The 26687-nt window shown below is 42.2% G+C and overlaps 1 protein-coding gene across 3 annotated transcripts in view; it reads left to right on the forward strand.

The window, feature by feature from the left end:
* The window catches only part of EIF4E3 (eukaryotic translation initiation factor 4E family member 3), a 74835-nt gene that overhangs the window by 35137 nt on the left and 13011 nt on the right, over positions 1–26687 (forward strand). For all 3 annotated transcript variants that reach the window (XM_012652647.1, XM_012652649.1, XM_012652648.1), the window contains exons 3-6: positions 12518–12590; positions 22360–22454; positions 23675–23735; positions 26389–26455. In XM_012652647.1, coding sequence (XP_012508101.1) covers positions 22429–22454; positions 23675–23735; positions 26389–26455 — 154 coding nt within the window. In that variant the 5' untranslated portion in view covers positions 12518–12590; positions 22360–22428. The remainder of the gene's footprint in view (positions 1–12517; positions 12591–22359; positions 22455–23674; positions 23736–26388; positions 26456–26687) is intronic.

Raw genomic sequence — 26687 nt, forward strand, 5'->3', positions numbered from 1 at the left:
AAGCCTCTGTTGTGGAATCAAAGAGCAGAGACTTCTTTTGTTGTTGTTGACACTTGCTAAATCCCAGTACCTAGAACTGTGCCTGGCACATAGTAACACACAAAAATTTTTGAGAAATGAATAGATGGAAGAAAGGAGAGCCAGCCCCTTCTTAGTGTCTACCCTACACTGGGTGCCCAGTGATGATACCCCAAGGCTATCCCAAGAGCTTTTGCAAATTTTGATGAAACCAGTGCCTACTGTGACTAAATGTTAGGAGGAAATGAATGTGAGAAATTTACTTAGTAGAAATTTACTGAGAAATTTACTTAGTAGACACAAATCTGGTTTTACAAGACCTTCCATGAAATGCCTCCAAGATTTTTAAAAAGTGATATTCATCTTTTTCAGTGAAGACAAACTCATTCCTTTTTTTCCTGTTGGAATTAGCACCCATCTATGAGAATTGTCACTTGCAGCCATTTTCTTTTCCGGGGACCCAAAGAAGTTGAGGGTGGGGGAAATGGAGTGAGTTGTTTTTCAAAACATTTTCACTTTCGTTATGAGATGTTAAGAAGAGAGTCTTTTATTGTCATAACATGAGTGGTTTTGGCAGACTTCAGCGGAATGAAATCACGTGTCTTTATTTTCAAAGGTGTGCTGTAACTGTGCTGTTGTTACCCGGTATCTGCTGATAAACCTGGACCTGTAGTCTATATAAATTGCGGATACTGTTGACTGGTGGAAACAGTATCAAGAGAGCTTCTTTTTGGAAAGGTCAAAAAAAAATTAGTCTATATATAGGAACAACACTTTTTAGGAATGGCCTAAGATATCAGTACTACAAACAACACAATCTTTTAGTACTACTTTGTATCTTTTAAGATAAGAATATAGTAACTTCAGTGAAGACTCAAACCATATCTTACTTTTGATTTGCACATTTTTGTTTTCTGAAAGTCAGTAATCCCATGAAATACATTATTGCCACAGTGTCCAAATCTTTAATAGACATGACTGTATTAATTTAAAAATTAAAATTAGTTCCAACATTGTACATATGAATTCATTTTGCCTGATCAATCATCTCATAATTTGTATTGAACTTTTGCTACTTCCCTGGGAATCCATTACGTTTATATAGGCATGCCCCACCCCCCTCCGGGTTGTGAACACATTGTGTTCTGGAAGTTCATTTATAACTTTTTTCACCAGAGAAACGACATTCTAGAAACTGAGGTTCTCAGGAGAGCTCTCCAAGGCAACCTTCCTTGCACCATAGCTCATGTCTGCCACAAATGACATCAGTTTTGAGTTCCCCGGCATCCAAAGGCCTCCTGCTACTTAAAACTCCCCTTTGGCACCTATCTCCTGGCGTGTCCTTCCTTCCAACCTACTGTGTGGTGATGAGCAAGCAACCTAGCATCCCCGAGCCTCGCTTTCATTGTTTATAAAGTGGGGGCGGTCATAGGGTATATCTTATAGGGCTGTTCTGAGGATTAACTGAGAGCCATGGATGCACAACACCTAACAGGTGCCTGGCGTAAAGTGCTTAATAAGTGTTAACTATTAACGCTGTTATTACCATGCTCCCAGATTTACCAACCCCTCCCCACACCCACACCTCCCATCTCTGGAGCAGCTTGTCTGAATTCAGCATTAGGAAGCCAGCAGCCTAAATTCATTCCTCCCACTGGATGAATTGGAGGACCCCCCTCAGTGGCGTTATTTGCATTTTTGTTAGTCAACTCCAATAAATCTCTATTTGGTTAAAAATAATTAGACTGGATGGCTAAGAATTTAAGCATTGGAGGGAGCAATTTTAGATTGGGGGTATAGGATGAAGAATTTTCCTCCCCTTTTCTGGCTATTTAAAACCCTGTCCTGCCTTGATTCTTGGAGGCCACTCTTGGTTATGTGTCTCTGATTACTTCGTTTTCATCTCATGGTGACCCCCTTCCCTCTGAGTTTTTCCCACGGTCTCAGTCCTCAGGCCTCGTCTCTGCTCCACCTACACCGGTGATCTTATCCAGTCACAGGGCTTTCAACTCCATCTGAATGCTGGTGATTCCCAGAATTTTACACTCGTACACCCAGCTCCTCCTATCTCCACGTGGATGTCTAATATACATCCAAACTCTGCTTATGCCGAACCACCTCCCCGACTGCCCTCCTTAACTTGCCTCATTCTATCCGGCAGTTAACAGCACCTCCATCCTTCCCATTGCCCAGCCCAAAAATCCTGGAGTCATCTGTAACCTCCCTCCCTCCACCCCCACAAAAGCAAAAGCCACAGTACTTACAGTAGCCCATAGGACTCTGCAGCTCTTCCTGCCCTGCCCAGGACCCCTTCCTCCCCTGTCAGTCTTCCTCCTGCCACCCTTCAGCTCATCAGTCCCTTTGCTCTTTCTCCATCAACCCAAACACGGGCCTTTGCCACTGAAGTTCCCACTGCCTGGCGTGCCCTTCCCTCCATCATCAGCTGCTTGGCCTGCTCTTTCCTGTCCTTCCAGGTCTCACAGGTCGCCTCAGTGACACCTTCCCTGACCACTGATACAAAATGGCACAAACATTCTGACACACACCCCAGGCCCCTGACCCTGTTTTATTTTCTCCGTAGCATTCCCACCGTTTGCTTGTCTTCTCTCATTAGAATGTGAGCTTCACGGGGACAGGGTTCTTTTCCCCAGTGCTCTGTCCTTAGCTCCTGGATCAGAGCCTACCACGAGTCAACCTGCACTAAATATTTAAAGTGTTGTTGTGTTCTACCCAGCACTCTACCTTCTCTTGTGCTGGCTTGCAGTACTCTGATTATTACTTGTTTCCTGATGTTACTTTTTATTTGGGATGCCCTTCTTTCTTTTGTCTACCCAGAAAACTGCCTTGCATCCTTTATGGCCCTATTAGGATGCCAGTTCTCTGTAATTGTCCTTGAACAGCCTATGCTCCAGGCAGGATTAAACCCACCTCTTTTGTGTTCCCACAGGTTTTCTACAGGCCAACATTTGTATTATGGTTAATTGATTCCTCCTCTGTCCCTCCCTCTTGCCTGTGAGCCTCTAACTGCCTCGAATCTGAGACTCCAGGGAGTGCTCATTATAGTGCCTGGCACATAGTAGGAGCTTAGTGAGTATTTGCAGACTTTTGTTTGTGATCTCAAAGAAGAGCCATCGCATGCATCTGTCACCAACCCCACCCCATCAGGGTTTAGCTCCACCAAGCCCATGTCTCCCAAAGTGTAGTCCCTCATCCAGCCACTCATCAGAACCACCTGGCTGTGCTTGTTAAAATGCAGGCTCCCCACCCACCTCAGACCTACTCAATCAGACCTCCGGGTGTGGAAGACAGATTTGTACCAAGTGCCTTAGCTATCCAAACTTGAGAATTACTGCTCTATTTATTGATCATATTATAATAATTGAGCAAATTAGTTAATAGTCACTGTGGCAGGTTATAAGATTGCAAAGATGTCCTCAAAGGAGGGATGTGTCACATGCTGTATGCTTCAATAGCATCAGTGAAGAGTTCAGAGAGCTGTGGCATTCCATAGGGCCCTGCCTTACAGGGTGTGATGCTTCCAAATACATTCCCGTGGTGTAGTCCATAATAACAAATCTGACACAGGGAGGTGGGGCCAGACTTGACCAAGGGGCATCCCGGGAGGAGGCTGTGCTAAGGGCCATAGCGGGCAGGGAGAGAGTGGCTGGAAGCTCACCTTTTCCTGTTTTTCCCCCCTACTCTTGTCCTTCTGACCCCACAGACTCTAAATGGCCCAGGATTTTATTTTTGTAAGGGGCAAAGATCCTCTGGGTAGATCTAGCAGGGCAAGGCCCTGACCTAGGGAACTCTCAGCCTTTCTTTCCATCTGTGCGTTAGCGGCGACTTCTCCCAGAAAGGTCTGAGGCCCCTAAACATCCTCATTCAGAAAATTTATTAGTCCTTACCCGGGACTGGCTGCTCAAAAAATATTTTCCTGCTTTTAGTATTACAGATGCTATTTACTTACTTCCAAACCTAAGGCAACTGGTAAGACTTTAGTGATCTGACATGAGGACAATTCAAAACTTGACCTTACTTAGTTCTGTTGTAAACTCTAACACTGTTATACTTCTTTTCCACCATCCTTCATGTACTGAAGGATTAATTATATATCACGATGAAGAGAGCCTCAGTTGCTACTGCCAAGGAGCTATGTAATAAACTAGGAGTGATTATAGAGGGAAGCAGAGAGAAATCAAAATCAAATAAACATGCAGAAATAAAACATTTAGATCATGTAGATCTTTTCAGTAGATGCATTATTAACTGTAAATAATAGGGCTTGGACCATTTTTATATGTGACTCTTTCTTTCTCAGACAGGAAGCTGGTGTAGCCGTAAGCCACAGATCTATCTAAAAGTGATTAAAATGAAATCATCTTTAATGGAGTGAAGGACATACGCAGGGTATACTTAATCATGTAGCTGGCCCTGTGCAGATTTTCCCTGTGACAGCTGAGCCTGATGTTGATGTAAATTCAGTAGGATCACTGGCTTTTAGGAGACATATCTCTGTTTTAAAGTCTTCCTCCTTCCAAGGTTGGTTCTCTTGGCTGAAATGAAGTTCTCTCTGACATAAGGTAGAATGTTGTCATCATTCATTTTTTTGCCAAACATTTATTGTGTGCATGTGTACCGGGCACGTGTATCTGGTAACTGGATATACCATACTACGTAAAGTTTTAAACATCTTTTTCTAGTTTAACCTGGCAATACGGACTACAATTTACTCCTTTGTGTTAGGCACTGGTCCAAATGCTGCACATAATTGCCCACAAAGTTCTCACAATATTGAAGTAGGACGTATCAGCAACATTTTACAGATGACAAAATTGAGGCCCAGAGAAGTAACTTGCTTGAGGTCACACAGCGATATATTAATAGAACAGAAGCAGGAAGTGAATTGGGACTGTTTGGCTCCCAGCACTGGTGTCCCTAACCCCACTGAACTCTGCTTTCCTATGAATACGAACAATGGAGGGGACATGATTCTCTCAAATCTCATATCCTAAACTGTGGGAGCTAGACAGGGCATAAGAGGTACTCTGGGCCTACCACTTAATCTCACAAATAAGGAAACTGAGGGCCAGTTCATGGGAGATAATTAATCCAAGAATCCCCTGCTTCAAAATTTGTTGAGAAAAGAAGAGAGCCCTGTTGAAAACCCATGTTTAAGTACCTTTACACAGTTATCCTTCACATTTAATGATAACCCCGTCTTGATAGTGTCTTTGGGTGATGACAAATGCCTCTATGAGAATAGTGATTTTTTACATTTTTCTTGTGATGCTGCAGTTCATTAGGTTGACTTTTTAAATAATTAGCATTTCTTATGGTGACTTGATTTAGACGATTGATGTAAGTCTGCATGTCTCAATCTCAAACTTTAATGTATGTACAAATCACCTGGGATTTAGCAGGTCTCAAGTGGGGCCTGGAGACTGCAGCTCTAACAGGCACCCAGGTGAGGCGGGTGGCATTTTGAATGGCAAAGATGCAGGCAGGGTTTGAGCAAACGATTGCAGTGTCTTTGCTTCATAAGAAGCATCTCCAGGTATGCAGGTGGCTGGTAGGTGGCGCTATGGCCCACTAAGAGATACCCAAGTGATGGTTAAGATAATTTCCTTAGGTGTTTACAAAGGCCTCTGTCCTCATGAACTTTCTTAATGAGCTTAGACTTCAGCAATTGTATCTTTAAAAGGGGGGTTCAGCGGGGAAGGCACATTTGGAAAGTCTGAATTGAGGATCGTAAGCTGTGGGACAGTTGGGACCATGTTTGGTGCAGAGTGTGTTCACAGTGCCAAGCAGAGTATCAGTCCTGCAGGAACTGTTCGGTGCAGGCTGGTGACTAAGGACAAGGTTGTCAGGCAACCCTTGATTCAAATCCCAGCTCTGCCACTAACCAAGTGTGTATATTTGGGCAAATTATCACCCTCAGATTTAGTTTGCCTATCTTTTTTTTTTTTTTTTGAGACCCAGTCTTGCTCTGTTCCTCCAGCTAGAATGCCATGGCATTAGCCTAGCTCACAGCAACCTCAAACTCCTGGGCTCAAGAGATCCTCCTGCCTCAGCCTCCCGAGTAGATGGGGCTACAGGCGCTCAAGACCATTCTCAGCTAATTTTTTGTTTCTATTTTTAGTTGCCTGGCTGATTTTTTCTATTTTTAGTAGAGACAGGGTCTCGCTCTTGCTCAGGCTCATCTGGAACTCCTGACCTCAAACGATCCTCCTGCCTCGGCCTTCCAGAGTGCGAGGATTATAGGCGTGAGCCAGCGAGCCTGGCCTAGTTTGCCTGTCTTTAAAATGGGGTTGCAACTTTTGTTTACCACAGGGTGTTTTAATGAGAATGAAACGAGATCATGTATGCATAGATAATATGATATGCCATCTTTTCAATTATTGGGGCTCAGTATTTCTTGAATAAGAGAGGATTAAATGCTTACAAGCATTTTAGACCTAAGCTAAAAGAGTTTTTGTTTTGTTTTGTTTTGTTTTTTGAGACAGAGTCTTGCTTTGTTGCCCGGGCTAGAGTGAGCTGGCATCAACCTAGCTTACAGCAACCTCAAACACCTGGGCTCAAGCAATCCTCCTGCCTCGGCCTCCCAGAGTGCTGGGATTACAGGCGTGAGCCACTGCGCCCGGCCTAGAAGAGTTTTATCTTGTGGAGATTCTCAGCAACCTACTTTAATGAGTAGGTAACCATGATTTGTAAATAACATATTAAATTTTTGCATGTAAATAGTGCCTATGTGCCTGGCAACCATTTAAGTAGAACAGTTGGTCCAACCTTATTAGATTTCCTGCCTTCTCTTAACTCTCCACACGGAAGGGAATTCTGACCAGTTTTACGTAAAGAATCTTGAGATTCATTTCCTGTTATTCCATTATTAAATTGGAGACACACAGGAGTAATATAAGACTGAAGTTGGAGTTCAGGTCTTAAGTAACATAAACAGCTCCCCTGACATCTTTGCATTCATCATCTACTTGGCAGACTTCAAAGGGTCACTTTCCACTTCTGCCTTGACCATCACAGTTTCTGATTAGCCAAATTCAAGTGGAAACAGCCTTCACCATAGCTGTGGCCTGAAGCCCTGAGAGCCTGGTGCCTAATGGGCTTTCTTTTCTGAAGGTGGATATAGGAGGTTCTCAGCTATATGTGCAACTCTCTTACTCTCTAATCCACAGATTAGGAAATGGGCTTGGTGTCTCTTAGTTCTAATGGCTTTCTCATCTGTGTCCTGCTCTTCTGTCCATCTCAATGATGTCAATGAAATTAGCAATAATTGCTTATTAGATGCAATTAGATGCACTAGGTAAATGCTTTATATAGCATCAGCTCACATAGTCTAAGTAGCAAAGCCATGGAATAGAGACCATGTTTCTAGAGAGGAAGGTGAGGGTCCGAGAGCTGAAGCAGAGGGTCAGAAAGGGTCAGGCCTGTCACACAGCTGGCATGTGGCAGAGCTGGGACTTGAACTGAGATCCACTCATCCCAAAGACCATCCTCCTAACCCCTGTGCTTTCCTGCCTTCCTATACAGCCCATCCGTGACCTTTGTCTGGTGTATTATCTTCCTCCCATGTCCAACCCCCAAAAATTATGACTTGTAGATGTGCTCTACCTGAATTGTGTTATTTATATCACATTTTGGGATGTTTTTATTGCCAGGGATTCTAGTGGAATCCAGCCCTCTCCTGCACGTCTGCTTTTGCCCCCTGCCAACAGTGTGGCTAGGTGCTTTGTGATGGAGGAAGGGGTGACAGGCAGGAGCAGTGGGTGGGCCCAAGGAGGGAATAGATAATCTAAGAGGGGGAGAGAGAAGGATTTGCCATATGACATGCTATATGTGACCACCCACGCTGACAATGACTATTCAGTTTTTACTGGGAGGCAGCCTACTTTAAGGGGAATGACATGGGCATCAGAGCCAGACAGACCAGCAGGAAAACACAGATCTGCTGCTTAAAAACATGTTTGCTGAGCCTCAGTTTCCTGATCTGTAAAGTGGGGGTGGTGATACCAACCTGACGGAATTGTAGTAAGGATTAGACAAAACGTATATATGCAAAACTTTTTCATATAATAATACTTAATAAAAGAAGGCCATTATTGCATCAGTATATTAAATAGAGGGGGAACTCCTGGAGGATCAATTAAAATTCTTTAGCCTGATCCATCCAGGGGGCATTTATTGTTCCATTGTTGTATTCTCATCTCTAGCTGTGTACTCTGGGCAGGTGGCATAGAATTCAGAGAATGAAAACAGGTCCTCTTTCCTAGGCTCTGTGATTTCCCACAGCTCTGGCTATATCTTAAGAATGGTCATCATCATGTGTATTCCTCTCTTAGCCTTCTTTCCCACCTCTTCCCTTCCAGGCAAATTAAAAAGGATCTGACCATTGTTTCTTTGCCTTTAGGGGCCTGGGAAATTCAGGGAATAGAGGTGTTGGTTCTATAACTCATAAACTCCAAGGGATCAGGGCTTTGTCCAGAATGATCACTGCTGCACCCCAAGCAGCTAAAAGAGGTGTGCAACAAATCCTTGTTGACTAAATAAATTTAGGATCATCTGAGACTCTTTGCTACATGTCTGCAACGGCGGTTTCTTAGCCTTGACGTGATTGACATTTTGGGCTAGCTAAGTCGTTTGCTCTGGGGGCCGCCCTGTGCATTGTAGGATGTTAAGCAGCATCCTTGGCTTCTACCCACTAGATACAAGTAGCATCCCCTCAGTGGATGACCAGAATGCGTCTCTAGATGTTGCCAAATGTCCTCTGAGGGGCAATGTCACCTCAGATGAGCACCCCTTGTCCACAGAGAGAGCATTTTTGATTAGGGTTCTGTTGGGAGGTTAAGGTTTGTAACATGAATGAAACAAAAAGATTTCTTAAAGATAAGAGAATATACTGTGTATGTGATACCAGTGGAAATGTTTCTCTCACTGAAATCGATTACAAACATTTACCTTCCGGTTGCTACAACGTCTATCAGAGTGACAGGAAAGAGAGGTATGGCTTCCTGCTGCCAAGGCTGCAGCTTTGCCATGAACAGCTTGCACCGCTACTTTACGAAAGAGTAACAGTAGATGGTACAGCTCCTGGTTCAACTTTGAATCAGCAAGTGCAGTACAGACTGACCTGTTTACAGGGCAGATCTTTTAAAAATCTTGGCTTGTTTGCCCGTTTAAAATTGGTTCTGTGGCTATAGCCCAACCTAATTGGTTAAAGAAGTCTGAGATTCAGTCACGAGGTTTAGGCATGTTAGTGTTTTTCAGTGATGGTCAGAGTCAGATTTGGCACACAGAACAACGCCATGCCTTGTGCTGGCTGGCCAAGCCAATCATGTACTCCCATCAGTGGTTCTGATATCATCATTTTGTTATTGTGAAACCTGGATAATTCATGAAACAGGAAGACATTAAGAAACTGAATTTCCATGAAACTTGACATGTTTCCTTTCAAACCCCAACACAACAGTATCATCACTGTTAATCTATCAAAATAGAGCTGTCATTGAGTGTGATCTTGTTGGTTTTTGTGAGAACCTTCCTAACCCTGCACCATTGTGAAGACTAATTTAATATTGTTTCCTCTAAGAGAATTATAATAATCTTGTATGAAAGACAGGATTCAGCAGATATGGTGGCTTTGATGAGAACACACCAAGAGTCAACTGCAAAACCCCATTAAACAGTGTAAGTGTGGCTTGCACAGGCAGCTCAGCAGTGAGGGGTGAAGAACAGGAAATGGCAGACAGATCACCTGTATTCAAATCACATTTTTATGGCCTCTGGCAAGTTACCAAACCTCCATAAGCCCCAGCTTACTCACCTGTAGAATGGTGATAAATAATATTGACAGCCGCATAAGTAGCATTGCAAGGATTCAGTGCTGCAGTGGAGGCCGAATGCTCAGCACATCAGCAAGAATTCAGCACATACATATTGGCTGTTGACATGTTTGCATTTCACTAATAAGCACTGCCTAGTTGTTTTGTTCTAGAGCCATTTTGGGGGCTTTGGAAATTCAATTTCTTAAAAAAAAACTTGGATAGTGAAACTGAGAAAACCTAAATGACTTTGTATAATTATCTCCTGCACTGAAATACAAGTAAGATACCAGACTATGAAGGCAGGCATTTAAAAAGGCATATAAAGCAAATGTTCATCAGTGATTTTTTTTTCCTAGGTTAAATGGTATTATCGTCACATTGTCTTTGCTTAAATTGATTTAATGCTGTCTGTAGGAGGTGAACATTCAAATTATACTCATTCTAAACCATCCTAAATTGAAGTTCAACTTTAATAATTAGTAAAAAAAAATTTTGAAATACATAGTTTTTTAAGTGAAAAAATAAAAAGTACATTTCCTCCCTTTGTACCCTACCACCCCATCTTCCCCCAACACACACACGGTTAGGGAAGGAGCCCTGTATATACTCTTCTGTGTGCTTTGGGACATCCAGGAATGTATTTGCTGGGCATGTTTGGTGGAACAGTCAGATAAACTTTTCAAAGGAAGAAAAGTCAGTATTGGAAAAAATGACAGTAGATTTTAATATAAAAGTAATAGAATTTTCCTTGTTAATAGTCTATTCAGAAAAAAATTAAGGTTTTAAAAATTTTTGTCCCTAATCTTTTTATAATTTTAGCTGAAAAAGGCATAAGAACCTGCATTAAATAGCAAATTAATATTTGTCCAATGTGATCCTAAGTAACCATAGTCCTGGCAGTCCATACGGACTGATGCATTCTGTCACGGGCCCAGGCACAAACTGTCATTAACAAGTTATTGATTGAGTACTTCACCGTTCACCACACCTTTCATTATTTTAGGCTTCAAGCCTGGCAACGAAATGCAGTCATGATGGTTATTGTGAATTTGCTTTTTTTTTTTTTTTTTTTGAGACAGGGTCTTCCTCTGTTGCCTGGGCTAGAGTACAGTGGCATCATCATAGCTCAGGGCAACCTCAGACTCCTGGGCTTAAGTGTGATTTGCTTTTGTTAAAACCATGTCCATCAAATTTATTTTGCTGGACAAAGTAGAGTCGTGAACTCAGTGCTTTAGGGTAGATTTCTTTATGAGGTTTCACTTGCCATTGGGAGTCCCTTGTTTGTTCCCAAACTAGTCTATAATTGTGCTTCCTTAGTGACCTTCTGATGAGGGAATTATATTCAGAAATGCATTTTTGATATTTAGGTTCCACACCTAGGGACCCTTCACTGGTCCATAGTTCATGGACTATAGTCTGTAGAGCCCGCTGTGCTTACCCTCACCCAGCATGGGCCTTTGCCATGGCCTCTACCCCTGAGCTAATAGGAATTTGTGCACATCTCTAGTGTGTAGCAGTCTAGCAACTGTCCAGAAAGTGCAACATGGTGAGAGTCCCTGGGGGATGGTAGCTTTTATAGGCTCTAGATCCTAGTGGGTCGGTTGTGATGGGGTACTTTCTCTTCTCAGCAAGCCTCTTATTTCTCACTAACAACCATAAGTGGAGCTTTTGAGCATTATTTGTATGGTGAAATATCTTTTGAGATGGGGTTTCACTCTGTTGCCCAGGCTGGTCTTGACCTCTTGGGCTCAAGTAGTCCTCCTGCCTCAGACTCCTGAGTAGCTGAAAATATAGCGTGTGCCACCACACTGGGCTAAAATATCATCTCAGGCTTGCTATAACTGGACCTCAACATTCTTCAGCATGAACTGCTAGTTCATAATAGGGAGAAAGAAAAGGTGACAGGAATTGAGAGTCTTAATTCCTAAGGTTTGATGAGACCATGTCATTTTACCCCCAGTTCCAGTAAATGGTGCTTGGTAAAGCCAGTTAAATTGCATTTCTGGTGAATAAACCTGTAGTATGTTGCCATCTAGTGGAACATATAGCAAACTAAAGATTAATGCATTCCGACCATAAAGTTCAGCAGAGCTAATTAAATCAGAACATTAGAAAATAACAAAGTACTTTCTAAAGGCAAGGGTTTTGGAAACACATGCAAATTCAGATGAAATCAGAATTGACTTTTAGTAATGTTTTCTTAAAGCAGGCAAATGGTCACTTTGTTTCTCAAGAGTGCATATTGACCACCAGGGCACTAACAAGTTTTCAAACATCACCAGGTCAGGACACTGCATCTTCATTGCCATCTGTACAATAGTCAATTATCTAAAATCCTAGGCAAAATGCTTGGTTATTAATAGGTTATTTCAGTATTTTTTAAAATGTGGTTATAAAATTTCTAATACCTTTTTTACATACTTTAACTTTTTTTTATTAAATTTCCACAGAATAAATATGCTGATTTTTTAGGGGAAACAAACACATGACTTCATAAAGTGGGAATTTCACATTTTAAATTCTAACTAGCATCCCAGAAATTTGCAATTCTGTGCTTTGAGATCCGAGTTTTTATTAAGCTCAGCAGAATTACATTACAGATTATTTCATGAATACTGACTGCTTGTTTGGTTTGTGTCTTTGTTCTTTTGCTTATGTTTGCTTAGATCCCTCCCTGGTGCCACAGCAGCTGAGTGTGCATCAAATCTGAAGAAAATCTACACAGTACAAACAGTACAGGTAAGCTCAAGAAAGGGGTGAACCGGATTAACATAGTATTAAATATATGTTGGACACTTAAACATCCAACTTGAAAATTGCCACCATGCTGGTGGCCCCTGCCCAGGGTTCTGCGCAGGAGTTAGCTCTCCAGGTCCATTTTGGTGCAGCTGCCCTTGCCCAAGTCCACCCCAGAGGCCAGCCGAGCACACACTTAGGTGGCCTGCTCTTGTCTTGGCAACCTGCTAAAACTTTATCTACTACCCAAACCTTGCATAGACCTGCATGAGGAGCAGACTGTTAAGAGTGAAGATTTTCAAGACATTATCTGTGTCCCTGTTCAAACTCCAGCCCTGCCATTCCCTCTCTGTGCCTCCGTTCCCATCTGTGACAGGCAGTGGCACAGCCCTGCAGTTGTTGAGGGTTTAGAGGTCACCTAGGGAGAGCAGGACAGTGTTGAGCATGAAAGTGGAGAGTCTCAGTTGGATTTCCTACTTCACCTTCCAATTCCAGCCTCCTAAACTAGGCATACGTCAACCCCTTGCGTTTCTATGAAATTGGTATAATGATAGCACCCACCTGCATGGGTTACTGTGAGGATTGAATAAGATAATGTTTATGCCATGCTTAGTAGAATACCTAATAAATATAGCAGCTTCTCAACAAATGCAGGCTCTTAGTTCTATTAGTTCTTTCTCTATCCAACTCTGAGGGTGAACATTCAAAAGAGAAACTGATTGATTTGGTTGATCACATCTCTATTTCCTTCAAAAGCAAAAACTATCAAGTTTCTCCCTCCTTCTAGTTTAATACACTGTTACAGTTAGAACAAGGCTTTTAAGGCTACTTCAGGGTTGCATTGACCATATGTCCATGAATTTTCTAGAAGGAACAGATTTTAAATAGTTTTCCTGTTGTATGCCCCTAAATCTTTTAACTTCTTAGAAATTCCAATAGGTTGGCACCTCGGTTGTGTCTCATAGACAGCCTCTCACATGCAGAAGTAGCACAAAGATCCATGTTTTCAAACCCTGCTCCCAGTATCTGGTTCAAAAAATTTGGCATTCATATTTACAAAGTCCCAGAAATCTGATTGTAAGGTACTGCTTGCAGCCACAGAGAGCAGTAACTGGTATAAAGACACAGTCCTGACCATGGGCCGTTCTGAGCTAGTTGGGAAAATAACATAAGCATGTGGGAAGCAAAGTAACAGTGCCCCTGTTAATAATCATTCAGTGCCAAGTACAGGCAGCGCCAAAAGGCAGCACGTGGGCCACCGTCCGGAGAAATAAATGCTCTCAGAGTCTGGGAGTCCCCTCCCTTCTTCCCTTCTGTGAGTTTGTGGACTTTTGTTACCTCTTCCCAGCAGCCATCTTATAATCCTCAGAGCACTTGATTTTAAGGTCGGTCTGTCCTCACTTGAAGGCTTTTAGATCCTCACTAGACTTTTTCCGCTCTGTTATGACACTGGGTCCCAGAGCTGCACGTGCAATTCCAGGGCAGACGTTGGTAAAGCCAGATGAAGGGATTGGCTTGGTTTTCCTGACCTACACAGTCACACTGAGCATTTGGTGAGGCTTTGGATCCAGCAGTATGCTGCGGTCTTCAGGACCCCGTTTAAAGCACCTGGGCAGGCACACACTGGGGAATACTTCTTTAAAACTATGCTTTATTCCCTTAGGTGGGTGCTGTTTGCCTCAGACTGTCATCGCTGTGAACTGAGTCCAAATACAATGAGTAGAAATCAACTATTTTTATGATAGGAAAAAATGAATATAGTGAAAAAATTCAGTTAAAAAAAAACCTGTACTTTATTGGAATATAATTTATATACAGTAACTGCAGATTTCTTAAGCATAAATTTTGACAAAGGTATGCACACACGTAACCATCACCCAGATCATGATAAAAAACTTTCCCTCACCCCAGAAGGTTTCTTCTTGCCCCTCCAGTCAACCTTACACCCACCCCCAGAGCTACCACTGTTCTGATTTCTGTCACCATACATTCATTGTGTCTGTTATTGAACTTCATATTAATGGAGTCACACAACACTGTACTCTGTTGTGTCTAGTCTCTTTCACTCAATAAATTGAGGGATTGAATGAATAAATGAGAAATGAATAAATGAACCACTTTTCCTGGGGCACAATAGACCACTCATTAAGGATCCATTAAGCTATAGGGCAAAAATTGATTCTTAGGAGAGGGTCAGTGAACACATCGTACTCTTTTTATGTACAAAGCATAGACATACATGCAGCCCATAAACAGATACACAGTCTCTCTGTGGTATTAAATCATCTCATGGGTGATTAGGAAAAGGGCTCCTTCAGGGTGGGGTGGGGGGACAATGAATGAAAGGTTGAGAAACACAGCTCTGAGTGGTCAGGAAATTCCTATCTCTGATGTCTCTATTCCCCTCGGTTTCTTCATCTATAAATCTGAGGTTATAATAGTGCCTGTTCCCTAAGGTTGAGTGAGAGTTAAATGAGATTGTACATAGTTCTTAGTAGTGCTGGGTACTTAGTAAACCCTTAAATGTTGCCAGCTTATACTAAAGTGTTACTGGATTCTACCCCTTAGCTCCATCAGTTGACTGGCTAAGGTGTAGGGTAGTCACACTGCCTGTGTTTGCATATCTGGCACTTACTAGCTCAGACAAGTTACTTAACATCTCTGTATCTCAGTTTGCTCATTTATAAGATGAGAATAATTGTGATGGTGATTTATCATGCTGTTATGGGAATGAAATGGTACAGTGAAGAGTAAAACACACATAGTAAGTATCCACTAATAATGATAGCTGGTCTGCCATCATTTGCCTCCTTCTATTGGGACATCTTTTTATACTTTCCTCAGTCATATTTTATATCAGAAAACTGTATATCTCTGTTTCTAGATTATTTATTTCAAGCAGTTATACCCTAGATTATACCACTGCTGACACCTCTGCTTATGAAAACATATTTAACTTACCAATAACTTTTGGGACTTCAGCCTGTGAGTGTCCTTAGTATTTAAGAACTAGCTGGGTGCTGACTTTAAAGTCATTTGAGGACATGCTTTTGTCCCACTGTTTCTTTCTTCTGTGATTGTATGTTGATTCTTTCTCGCCCTGTCAGCACTGAAAAACTGCCTCCCTAATCATGTCTATGCTCTTCCTCCATATGTGTTTGGATGAAAAGAATTGTGTGTTATTAGTGATTACCTTACATAAAGACATAATGTGTCTTTTTATCTTTTTATACTCTGAGGCCGTTTAGCAAATTGAAGTTGATGGACGTGGGGAAGGAATTGTTATTCCCGTATATTAGGTCGGGAGACTGAGGCTGGGAGGCAAGTGGCCCAAACGGTCAATCGTGCCATGTCTCTGGGACTAGAACTTCCTCCACTTGTAGTTCAGTCCTCTTTCTTGTACCCCCAACTGAGGAGTGGAGGAGGCACAGCTTCCAAGGGACCCAGTGACCTCTGCTGAGGACACTCTCATCACAGCCAACAGTAATTCCTCTGCCTGGAATTAAATTTATCTCCTACTTTCCTGCCTTTCTTGGAAAATTCCATTTTTCATGTAGGTGTGCTTTCCAGATGCTCACTGCTTCCTTTTACTCTTGTGAACATGTTCAAATTTTCCACATTTCTCTTGTGTTTTTGCATCCTCAGTGGTTGCAGTACAGAATAGAACACGGCTTTTGAGCAAGCCCTATCTTACCTGCTGGAGAGTGAAGCGCTACCTGCCAGATGTGATTCGCAAGGGAGGGCTGCCTTGTCCCCAGTTTCTTTCAGCCTTACCCGCTCCAAGACTAAAAATTGCACCCCTAAAAACTCATTCCTGTACAGCAGTCTATCCCAGTAATTTCAGTAATTTCATTTATCACTTCCAAGATTTTGCCACACTGTTCAACTGTGTTCTACCCAGTATTTCCCATCAATTGACTTTTTACTTAAATTTACAGAAAGCAAATCTTCATATTTCTTCTATAAACGGAAATTCAGCATCATTTATCATAAACAGAAAGTCTTCATAAACAATATACACAATCGATTAGAGTTAAGAGAATGTTCTTCCCACATGTGCTGAAGTCATTTATGTACTGTCACTAATATCAAGACTTCATCCATAACAGCTCAAGCCACCTGACTGTGGAGTTGTTAGCCCTTATGGGTCATTAAGTTAGGGCAACAGATTGCTTTCCAAACCCTTGGGAAATGAAGGCTGTGCCTTCATAAGGAGAAGTTTTATAGGTCAGTATTGATAATGTAGGATGATGGAAAGATTAATCCAACGTGTTCACTACTGTGGGCACAGCAGGGTAGCCCACGGTGGGTGGCATCCTGCAATGGAATGACCTGGAGTGAACCACTGGGGGAAGGGAGAGCCTGAGGGAAGAGAGGGAGAAAACAAAGACAGAAAAGGAGCTGAGGCCAGGTCTGCTTCATAGCTCTGTCTAGCACTGACTTAATATCAAGTATAACAGGATTCTTTATCCATCGTTTAATTTATTCGTTATACATATAATAGGATCAGCATCTACAGTTACAACACAGTTGTGCAGAACTATAACTGAAGTCAAATTGCTCGTGACCCTCCATGTTTGCTCATGGCAGTGGAGGCCATTGTGTGTGTGTATTGGGGTGGGGTGGGGTGAGGTTTAATCTTATCAATTAAAATATGGTCTCTTCCGATTTAAGGGTCTCTTGGGGAAAATGCCCTCTTCCCCTTCTGTGCATGAACTGGCATATGCAGAAATACACCTGATCCCATCTGATCTTTGGGCTGTGCCCACCATCTGTGGCCCTGCCATAACCTCATACCACGAAGACCCCTACTGTGTACACGCACATCATCCAGACCCCAGGCTTTACCGTCCATAGGCTTTCTAGCAATTTCATGCTCCAAGTTGTGGACTTGGAAATGTTGGCTGCCTTCCCCACATCCCACCGGAACAAGGGGAACTTTGTAAGGCTGTGACAGTCCTATCCAGCAAGAACAGCCCCTCCCGCCTCCCCAGCTGTTCTCGGATCAGGCTACATGTTGCTCAGCACTGCAGGAGTGAGGGCCTTCTGTAGGAGTCTTGCAGCCTCATGGGCGGTATGGTATACAGGAAGCAGGCTACACACTGCGCTAGGTGTCCCCAAACTTTTTGTGGGGTTCTCTCCTATCCTCTCAAGGTTTGAACCTCACTCTCCTCTCCAAGCTTTTAACTCTCCACTTCAGAGTTTGTATTATATTAACTGACATCCTATGTGGCAGGAAGTTGCCCTCACGTCCTAACAAGTATCTCATCTACTTTAGGATCAGAACTCCAAATTTTAGCTCTTTCTTTGAATCAAGCCCCTTTTGGAATTCAAAGCAAACTGCATTTCTCTCCCAAGTATCTAGCTCTTAGAAATCAGAAGCACTTTGCTTTCAGCCTTTGTGTCTACTATGAGTTAAAAGCATCCATTAAGCTCTTCAGTTGCCTACTCTGTTCTGATCTCTGTCTGTCCTGCCCATAAATGCCATCGATTCAGCTGGTGGCAAGCCCTAGGCAACTTGAAATACCTAATGAGCAAAAATATTTGTTTACTATTTCAGAAATACTCTCTTACTACGCATGCTACAACCCTTGGAAGAAGTCTTGGATTTTTTTTTTTTTTTTGAGGTGTATCTGCCGGGTGGCTTTGTTTTTGATTTGTTTTACAGAACAGATATATCACTTTATTGTCTATCAACACATGGCATCCTTTCTTCTCAACTTTCAAGTAGGTTCTTTTCTATTTTTTTTTTTTTCTTTAGAACATTCCAGTAGGAAATTGAGGTGGAAATTTGCCAGTTTTCCTGGTCATGAATGATTATCTATTTGGCAAAAGACCATCAGGTGGGGCATAATTGTTCCAGTTAGAACTTGTAGATGGGGATTTATTGGTCGCCATAGTTAACAAGTCTAATCACACTTTGCTTCCTTACTTGAGGCTGACCACGTGCTTCCACTTTGCTTTTAATCATTAAATTTTCAGATAAAATTGCTATATCGTACTCCTCCCACAGAGGAGGCAACTTGGGTGCCAAGAGCTATTTGGCCTGTGAAGATTATCCTGCAGACCTAGGTCTTAAATCTGGGTGTTAGACTCCCTCGGACAAGTGTCTGCCCTGCCTCAGTTCCTCAAGGAGAGGTGCCAGACTGATGTTTGAGAACTTACCAACCAAACAGTTGGTTCCTGTGGTCAAAGGCTGACCCTTTGACCAGTTCCCCAAGGACTTGTCTCAGTGCCCTGCACCCAGCCGTCACAAATGTTGACCGAATGAATGATGCCCAAATTTTATGTAATACCTCTCCTCGTCACTGGGTGGTGGTTAGGCTTTTGGAAAGAGCACTTACCCATCATTGATAAACATTGTGCTTAGTTTTACTTTTATTGCAATCCTCTATTTGTAGGCCAGATTGAATTAATTGTAAGTCTAATGGCTTTTCAAATCTATTTGCAGATTTTTATCTATAGTAAAATTTAGGCATTTCAGTGAAAAAAATATGGAGAGAGAGTATAATCATGAATTATCAAGCTTCTACTGTAACAGCCCTTTCACTTCCATAGGAGAGGAGGAGGGTCTAGGGAGCTGAGTGATGCTAGGTCCCTTCCACCAGCTATTTCATGATCAGACATACTTAACAAATATACTATGTATTGGATGAGATTTGAAACAAGCAAATGGACTGATTTAATGCACTATACTTTTTTAATGGGACTCTTTCCAGTGGTGTCACTGGATATTTTGCTGCCATTTTGTGTTCATGCACAAATGTGCAAATATATGCTTTAATAAATAAGTCAGTGTTAGTCTATCATTTTATCTTCTTGGGCTGTAGTCTCTTCCTGTCAGATTTGCCAAGACAAACAAAATTAGTTGTCTGTTTTTGCTTTCAAGAAAAGCTTCTGGCCAGGCGTGGTGGCTCACGCCTGTAATCCTAGCACTCTGAGAGGCCGAGGCGGGCGGATCGTCTGAGCTCAGAAGTTCGAAACCAGCCTGAACAAAAGCGAGACCCCGTCTCTACTAAAAATAGAAAGAAATTAATCGGACAACTAAAAATATATAGAAAAAATTAGCCGGGCATGGTGGTGCATGCCTGTAGTCCCAGCTACTCGGGAGGCTGAGGCAGAAGGATTGCTTGAGCCCAGGAGTTTAAGGTTGCTGTGAGCTAGGCTGACGCCACGGCACTCTAGCCCGGGCAACACAGTGAGACTCTGTCTCAAAAAAAAAAAAAGAAGCTTCTAAAGCTACAATCCTTAGAGTGTTTTTCTTCTCTTTGGAATGGAAGAAGCATATTGTATTTTTTTCAAGGTGCTTCAAATACCAGGTAAAACGTCAGGATTTGGGAATTTTGGCAGGGGTATGGGATGCCTTTTAGGAGACTTGAAGTTTGCCAGAACCGAAGTCCTATTGGTTTTACCTTCATCAGGGGTCTTCATTTTGGCATCATTTTGTCCATAAATTCTGTAGAGGTCATTGCCACATCATAGCAGGGGTCTCAGGCTGGAGTTAAGACAACCACCAGACTCAGTGGAGCTCAGGGAATCTTACTGGTGGGAAAACATCTTCAACAGGTGTCCCTCTTTCTGTGGCTCCTTGACCTGGCCTATGGCTTCCAAGATTGGAGGAATATATGCCTAAAACATGTAGCAATAGCATCAAAGAAAACAGATGAGTGGTTAAGAACAGGGATTTTGGAATCCATTTGTCTGGGTTCAGATTCCAGCTCTGTGTATTCAAACACACACCACAAACAGAAACTAAAATATTGGCGTAATATTATTTGCACAAAGAGCAAAGCATTTATAAGATAGGTGCCTTCATAAGGACAGATATCTGTTTGAGGAGCTACTGTTGTTACAAATCTACTTTCAGCTGCTACCTGCACTAGCGCCATTTTAGTAGAAGGGAGACAAAGTGTATTTTCAATTAATAAATCTACCATCAGGGAGTTTTTTGCCTTCAGTTTTACCTTACAGTTCATCACTGCCACCTTTGCAATTAATTCAGCTTTATTTCATTTTTTTACATAAAACAGTTTTGAACAACCCATCAGGAGTATCCTTAACATAGATAAAATTCCATTCCACCCATGCGACTCAATTCATGAGGCCCTAGGATTCATTTTTCTAATTGCTCTGTTACTTTTACTGTTTTCCTCAGACCCACTAGGAGACCCAGGTAATCACCCTTTACTTACCTCACCACACAGAATGATATTTCTTGTTTGCACGATAATTCTATGCATAGACTTCATAGCATAGTAATTCTACAACCCATTCCAAACAAACCAGGGTGCGTTTTCTTCTTCATAGCCTCAATCCTCATCCTAATCCTAATGGTCATACCAAACAGTGATTCTTGGGCAGGTTAATGTCTGCCTTGGTTTCCTTATCCATAAAACAAGGATAGTAATCATTTCTTCTCATAAGGTTGTCATTAGGATAAATTACATAAACATGTAAAAGTTCAGAGAACAAAGCCTAGAACGCTGAATAGCTCAATATCACTTGACGGTACCATTACTGTTTTTATTACTATATTATTTTTATATAATCTATTTCTATTTACCAGTTACCCTGTGTCTTAGTTCAGGCTACTATAGCAGAATACCATAAACTGGGCAGCTTATACAGCAAGCCTTTGCTTCTTGTAGTTCTGGAGGCTGGAAGTCCAAGACCAGGGAGCCAGCATGAGCAGGTTCTGGTGAGGGCTCTCTTCCTGGTTAACAGACAGCCGCCTTCTCCTTGTATCCTGATGTGGCGAAGAGAGGGTTAGCTTTCTCCCCCTTCTTATGAGGACACTAATCCTGTCATGGTGGCCCTACCCTCATGACCTAATTCCCTTCCAAATGCCTCACCTGCTAATCTCATCCCAGCAGGGGTTAGGATTTCAACATATGAATTTTAGGAGGACACAAACATGCAGATACACCCTGAATCATGGGCAGCTCCTTGCTTCAGCAGCTGAGCTGTTCCTTGCTCCTTCTAGGAGGGGAAAGGAAGGAAGACAGAGTGCCTAAGGTGGTTCCCCTTTGCCTCCTCCTTTACCCCTGCTGCCAAGTCAAAGCATCACAGACTCCTTCCAGGCTTAGAGACAAGACAGAGTCTGTTATAAGGAAATATGGTTCAATGCATATATTCAGTCCTGAAGACTTTGTTAGATACCATCTACCTGTCACAAAAATCATTAGCAAGATCCTTTCCAGCTTTATGTATAGGCATGTTACATAAGAATGTTTGCTTAATAACCATAGCTTCCTGAAACAAAGAACAAAGAACTTGGCTGACAATAGCAAGGAACTATTTCTTTTTCTTTCTTTCTTTCTTTCTTTCTTTCTTTCTTTCTTTCTTTCTTTCTTCTTTCTTTCTTTCCCTCTCTCTCTCTCTCTCTCTCTCTCTCTCTTTCTTTCTTTCCCTCTCTCTCTCTTTCTTTCTTTCTTTCTTTCTCTATGTTGCCCAGGCTGAAGTGCAGTGGCTATTCACGGGTACAACCAATGTGTACTACAACCTTGAACTCCTGGGCTCAGGCAATCCTCCTGCCTCAGCCTCTTAAGTAGCTGGGACTACAGGCACACACCCAGCTCAGCGAGGGACATTCTTTAATGTTATTTTACATTCTCTAGCAGAAAGTTAGAAGTGATACTGAGAAAAAAATCTATTTTGAATGGATAAAACTTAATGAGTATCAAATTTTTTTCTTTAATGCATTAATTGTATAATCTAGCAACATAGAAAATCAATACTGGCTATATTAAACAAAGTGTTTTTCTTTTTAAAGATATTCTGGAGTGTGTACAATAATATCCCTCCGGTGACTAGCCTGCCTTTGAGATGTAGTTATCATTTAATGAGAGGAGAGAGGCGACCACTTTGGTAAGTGTCTAATGGGTAACTTGAGGCCAAGGTGGGAGGGAAATTGTCGTGAACCTCATAAAAAATCATATCCCCTGAGACGTGTCTCTCACATGGACCCCGTGGAAAGTCTGTGATACTGATCATGGCCCAAGGTCTAGGGGAGAGTGTTCTAGTGTCCTCCTTCTTTAATAGCTTGGTGTAGTGATGAGGGTGGTGGACAGTACATTGGTTTGTCCAGACTGGAGTCCCAATTAGTAATAAATCCTTATGTCATTCAACCTTTCTGAGTTATTTACTCATTAATAAAATGGTAATGTATCTCAGCTCATTGACTAGCAAATGACAGAAACCTAATTTGAGCAAAAAATGGATTTTTTTTGAACCTGTAACTGAGAAATTCACTGGGATTTCCAGCAAATCTGGGTACTTAAATGTTATCAGGAATCTGGCGCTCCCCATCAGATTCGTTTTGTTTCCTTCTGCATTGGTTTAATTTTCAGGCCTAATTTTAGGTTTAATTTCAGGTTTAATTTTCTCCTTTTTGTGGTAGCAAAATGGCTTTCACCAGCTCCGGTCTTACCCCTTGCAAGTTTATCAATGTCAGCATTCTCTAGCCCTCACTGCGCTTGTCCCAGAGACAAGGAAGGGGCAGTATTCTCACAGCAGGCCTGGGTCGTAAGCTCATCTCTGCAACCGGGAGGTGGAATCAACCCTATCTGATAGTGGGTCTGGCGTAAGAGCAGGGGACAGGTGGTTCCTCAAGGGGAAGTTGAGCTGCTCCTACCAGAGAGGGAGCAGATATCAAAGAGGAGAACACAGCAGATGTCACCACAGGGACACTTATTAGGCCCGTGACACAAGATTGCTATGAGAATCAAACGAGACCTTGTCATGAACGTGATACTGCAGCGTAAAGGCCTTTTCACATGCGAAACAGTTGTATCGATTGTCCGTTCCCCAGAGAGCCAAGGGAGCCTCTCAACACCACCTCGCGGAGGATGAGGACCGGTGCCTCATCCCCCCTCGCCCCGGTAGCTGCTGAATTCCACTTTCTTCCCTCCCTGGCCCCAACCCTTTCCTTTTTCTTTCATCTGCTTCTGTTTCCAATAAAAGGACTGGGGGAGAGTTTTTTGAAAAATGCCCAATCGTTTCTGTTTTTATGTTGGAATACTTAATCTAAACGTATGTAGAACCTCTTAATCCTTGAGTATAACTTTAAACGTTGGTCTTTGATCCAGGGAAGAGGAGAGTAATGCAAAGGGTGGCGTATGGAAGATGAAAGTTCCCAAGGACAGCACGGTAGGTTTCTTCTGACCCTCTTCTAGAACTGGCTAGGCTTGGGATTGTTGTGGACTGCCTGTGATGGGCATTTGGTGCTTTTCATACAGCCTACCTACCTGGTAGTCTCCACACATGCCTGGGGGTGAGAAATTCTGTTCAGACTTGGTGATTTTCTGCCCCACACTGTCACCTTGAAAACGCAGAATTGTGCTTCCCTGTAGAAATGGTGCGATCGTGTGATTGCATCATGTAGTTTGTAAGAGTCAACGCCCACAAACTTTACAGAAAGGCCGATTGATTATCTTTATGGCAGTCATTGCCTTGCCAGCCACGACTAACACGTGGAAGTTGGTTTTACGTGGTAGGAAGAGGGATCCTTCCCAGCAAAGTCTCATCCCTCCTCCTCTGGGGAACAAAGGCAGTTCTGAGAATGACCATGGCATGGGGAATGGGGAGGCTTGCATCTCACCATTCCTTAGGGTTTCATGAGCTATGATGCCCAGCCTCCTTCTGGAGCTGGTGAGAACCTGGTTGGTGTGATGACCTGGGGGGATGCTGGTTTGCAGTGGCCAAGCCTCAGAGATGCACATTTCCCAGGAGTGGGCTTTAATTCATTATAGTGACTAGAAAGAAATGTGAACATTAAAATCATTTAAGCCCTGGGAGACCAAAAATCTTCTTTGAAAATGGATGAAGGGGAAATGCTCCCCATTCTCACCTCTTCATGGTTTCTTTCATGTGGATAAGCTCAAAGAATTGAAATGTCTCCAGGGACCCATATGTTTGAGCTGGAGTCATTTCCCTGTAAGCACAGACCTAAAGATATGACCAGATTTATTTGTCAAAGGCGCAAACTATTAGTCAAGATGTGTAGCTCCAAGATGTGACTGTTATTTGGCGTACATAATAAAAAATACCAGGGGAGCAAATAACACACTGAGCAAGGCATATGAAGTCCCTCCACTCACCCCCTCTAAAAGAGAGAGAGCCGAGAATATCCGAGAATGAGAAAATGTAAGGGTTTTTTTTTAATTTCACTAAGAATGCTTTTTGCCTTTTCATGGTCTTTGTTTACTCACACTAGACTTTGAACTCTAGTAGAGGCAATCATGATGTCAACATTCATTGAAAAGTGGCTGAAAGGCAGTTTTGTCCTTTCTCTCCTTGTTAGCTCACTTGGCCACGTTCGGTCACAAACAGTCATACTTTGAAGTCCGTACGAGTGCCCTCATCCCAAGCAGGTCGGCCTACTCTTAATCATCAACCAGAGGGAGTCTTGTGGGTCAACCTTGTCTGAATTCAAAGAGGGAGAGTTAGGTCTCCTTACCCCTAACTTCCTGCCACTCTTAAGTTCATCATTAACAGCATAAAGAACTGTGGTTGGACAGATGGAAAACGGAAACGATGATTTCTAGATAGAAAACTAATAGACCAGAAGGCCAGAAGGGAGGGTCTAGGAAATAGAAAAGAAAAACCTCCTTGAGGGTGAGAGGTCACATCTCAGTTCTCCATTTAACTGCCCTGGCCTTGGTTAAAAATTCAGCTAGGCTGCTTTAAGCGCATGAGGACGTGTAACAATAAACACTATTACTGTATTAATAGTTAATGTGTTTTGAGCACCTGACATACAGCAAACATGTAGCTATTTATGGGGTGGATCTTAAATGTTGCGCTCTTCCATTGAAATCATTGTGCTGAGCACTTTGAACGTGTGCATCGACTAATTTCATAGTCACAGCAACCCAGGGAGGTCAGCCCTGTTATCATTTCTTGTTCACCTAAAGAAACTGAAGCTCAGAGAGGCTGATAACATACTTGAGTCACAGATAATCAGCAGCCTCTCAGGGTTCAAACCCACTTCTGGGAGACTTTGGAGCCTGTGGACCATGGCAAGGAGGATAAATGGGACCAAGAACTTTTCAAAAGGAATAACTGGCAGACCTTTTAGGCCTCCAGTAACCTGTGAGTGGCTTCTGGCTGTCTATTGGATGGCTTTAGTAGATCTTGAGTAGAAGGAACTCCAGTGTTGGTAGGAGGTAACCCAGAACAGGTACTAACTCTTCCAGGGAAACTGCATACATTCATGCACAAAGTTCTGTCACCCAGCACAAACAGTCTGCCTCAGGTGAATGGAATTTTCCAAGTCTCTAGTATTAAGTAAACAAGAAATTTCCTGAAGTGTTCTTCACTTGTGTACCCTTTGAAGCACTTTATAAGCTGTAAAAAAAAAAAAAAAAAAGAAAGAAAGAAAAGAAAAAGAAGGGTTTTAAAGAGAAGGATTTTGCTGATAGCATTCAGCTTATATATAAATATATAATCAGTTTATACATTTTGAATGGTGAGAGGCAAAAAAATTGAAACGTTTTAAGTCCTTTGAATGCATTTGTCCCTGCTCTTCTGAATTTCACCAGTGGTTTTACTAAAGATTAGCTTTCATAAGACTTTGGATCCCTTGTATCCGTGTAAGCTTATTTGTAAACCAATACAATACATGCCACCCTTGTAAACGTGTACGCCTACGATTTGGAGATGTCTGCGGGCTCCAAATATGGGCACAGAAAGTGCATGTGAAGTTGAAGAAGATGTAACTTGTCTAGCTCCTGAAGATAATTGTCTAAAAATATATATGTGTTTTGTTTTGTTTTTGTTTTTTATTCTTTCCCCACATCAGTCCACAGTTTGGAAAGAGTTGTTGTTAGCAACTATCGGGGAACAGTTCACAGATTGTGCCGCAGCAGGTAAAGAAGCCCACAGCTCCGGTCGTCATGCCTCGTGCGTGCTTGGCTCCTGCTTGTTTCTTGCGGAAGTTTGTTTGTTTTGTAACTATGAAGCCGCTCAGATTTTTTTTTTTTTTTTTTTTTGTGTTCGTGGTGTTTAGTGCTAGATACGTGTGTCTATGTACATATGTATATTTACATATGTGTATATTTGTATGTATATATGCATATATATTTTCCCCCTCATAGCTCA

The sequence above is a fragment of the Propithecus coquereli genome, unplaced genomic scaffold (assembly GCF_000956105.1).
Source record: "Propithecus coquereli isolate 6110/MARCELLA unplaced genomic scaffold, Pcoq_1.0 Scaffold391, whole genome shotgun sequence".
In the NCBI taxonomy this organism is placed as follows: domain Eukaryota; kingdom Metazoa; phylum Chordata; class Mammalia; order Primates; family Indriidae; genus Propithecus; species Propithecus coquereli.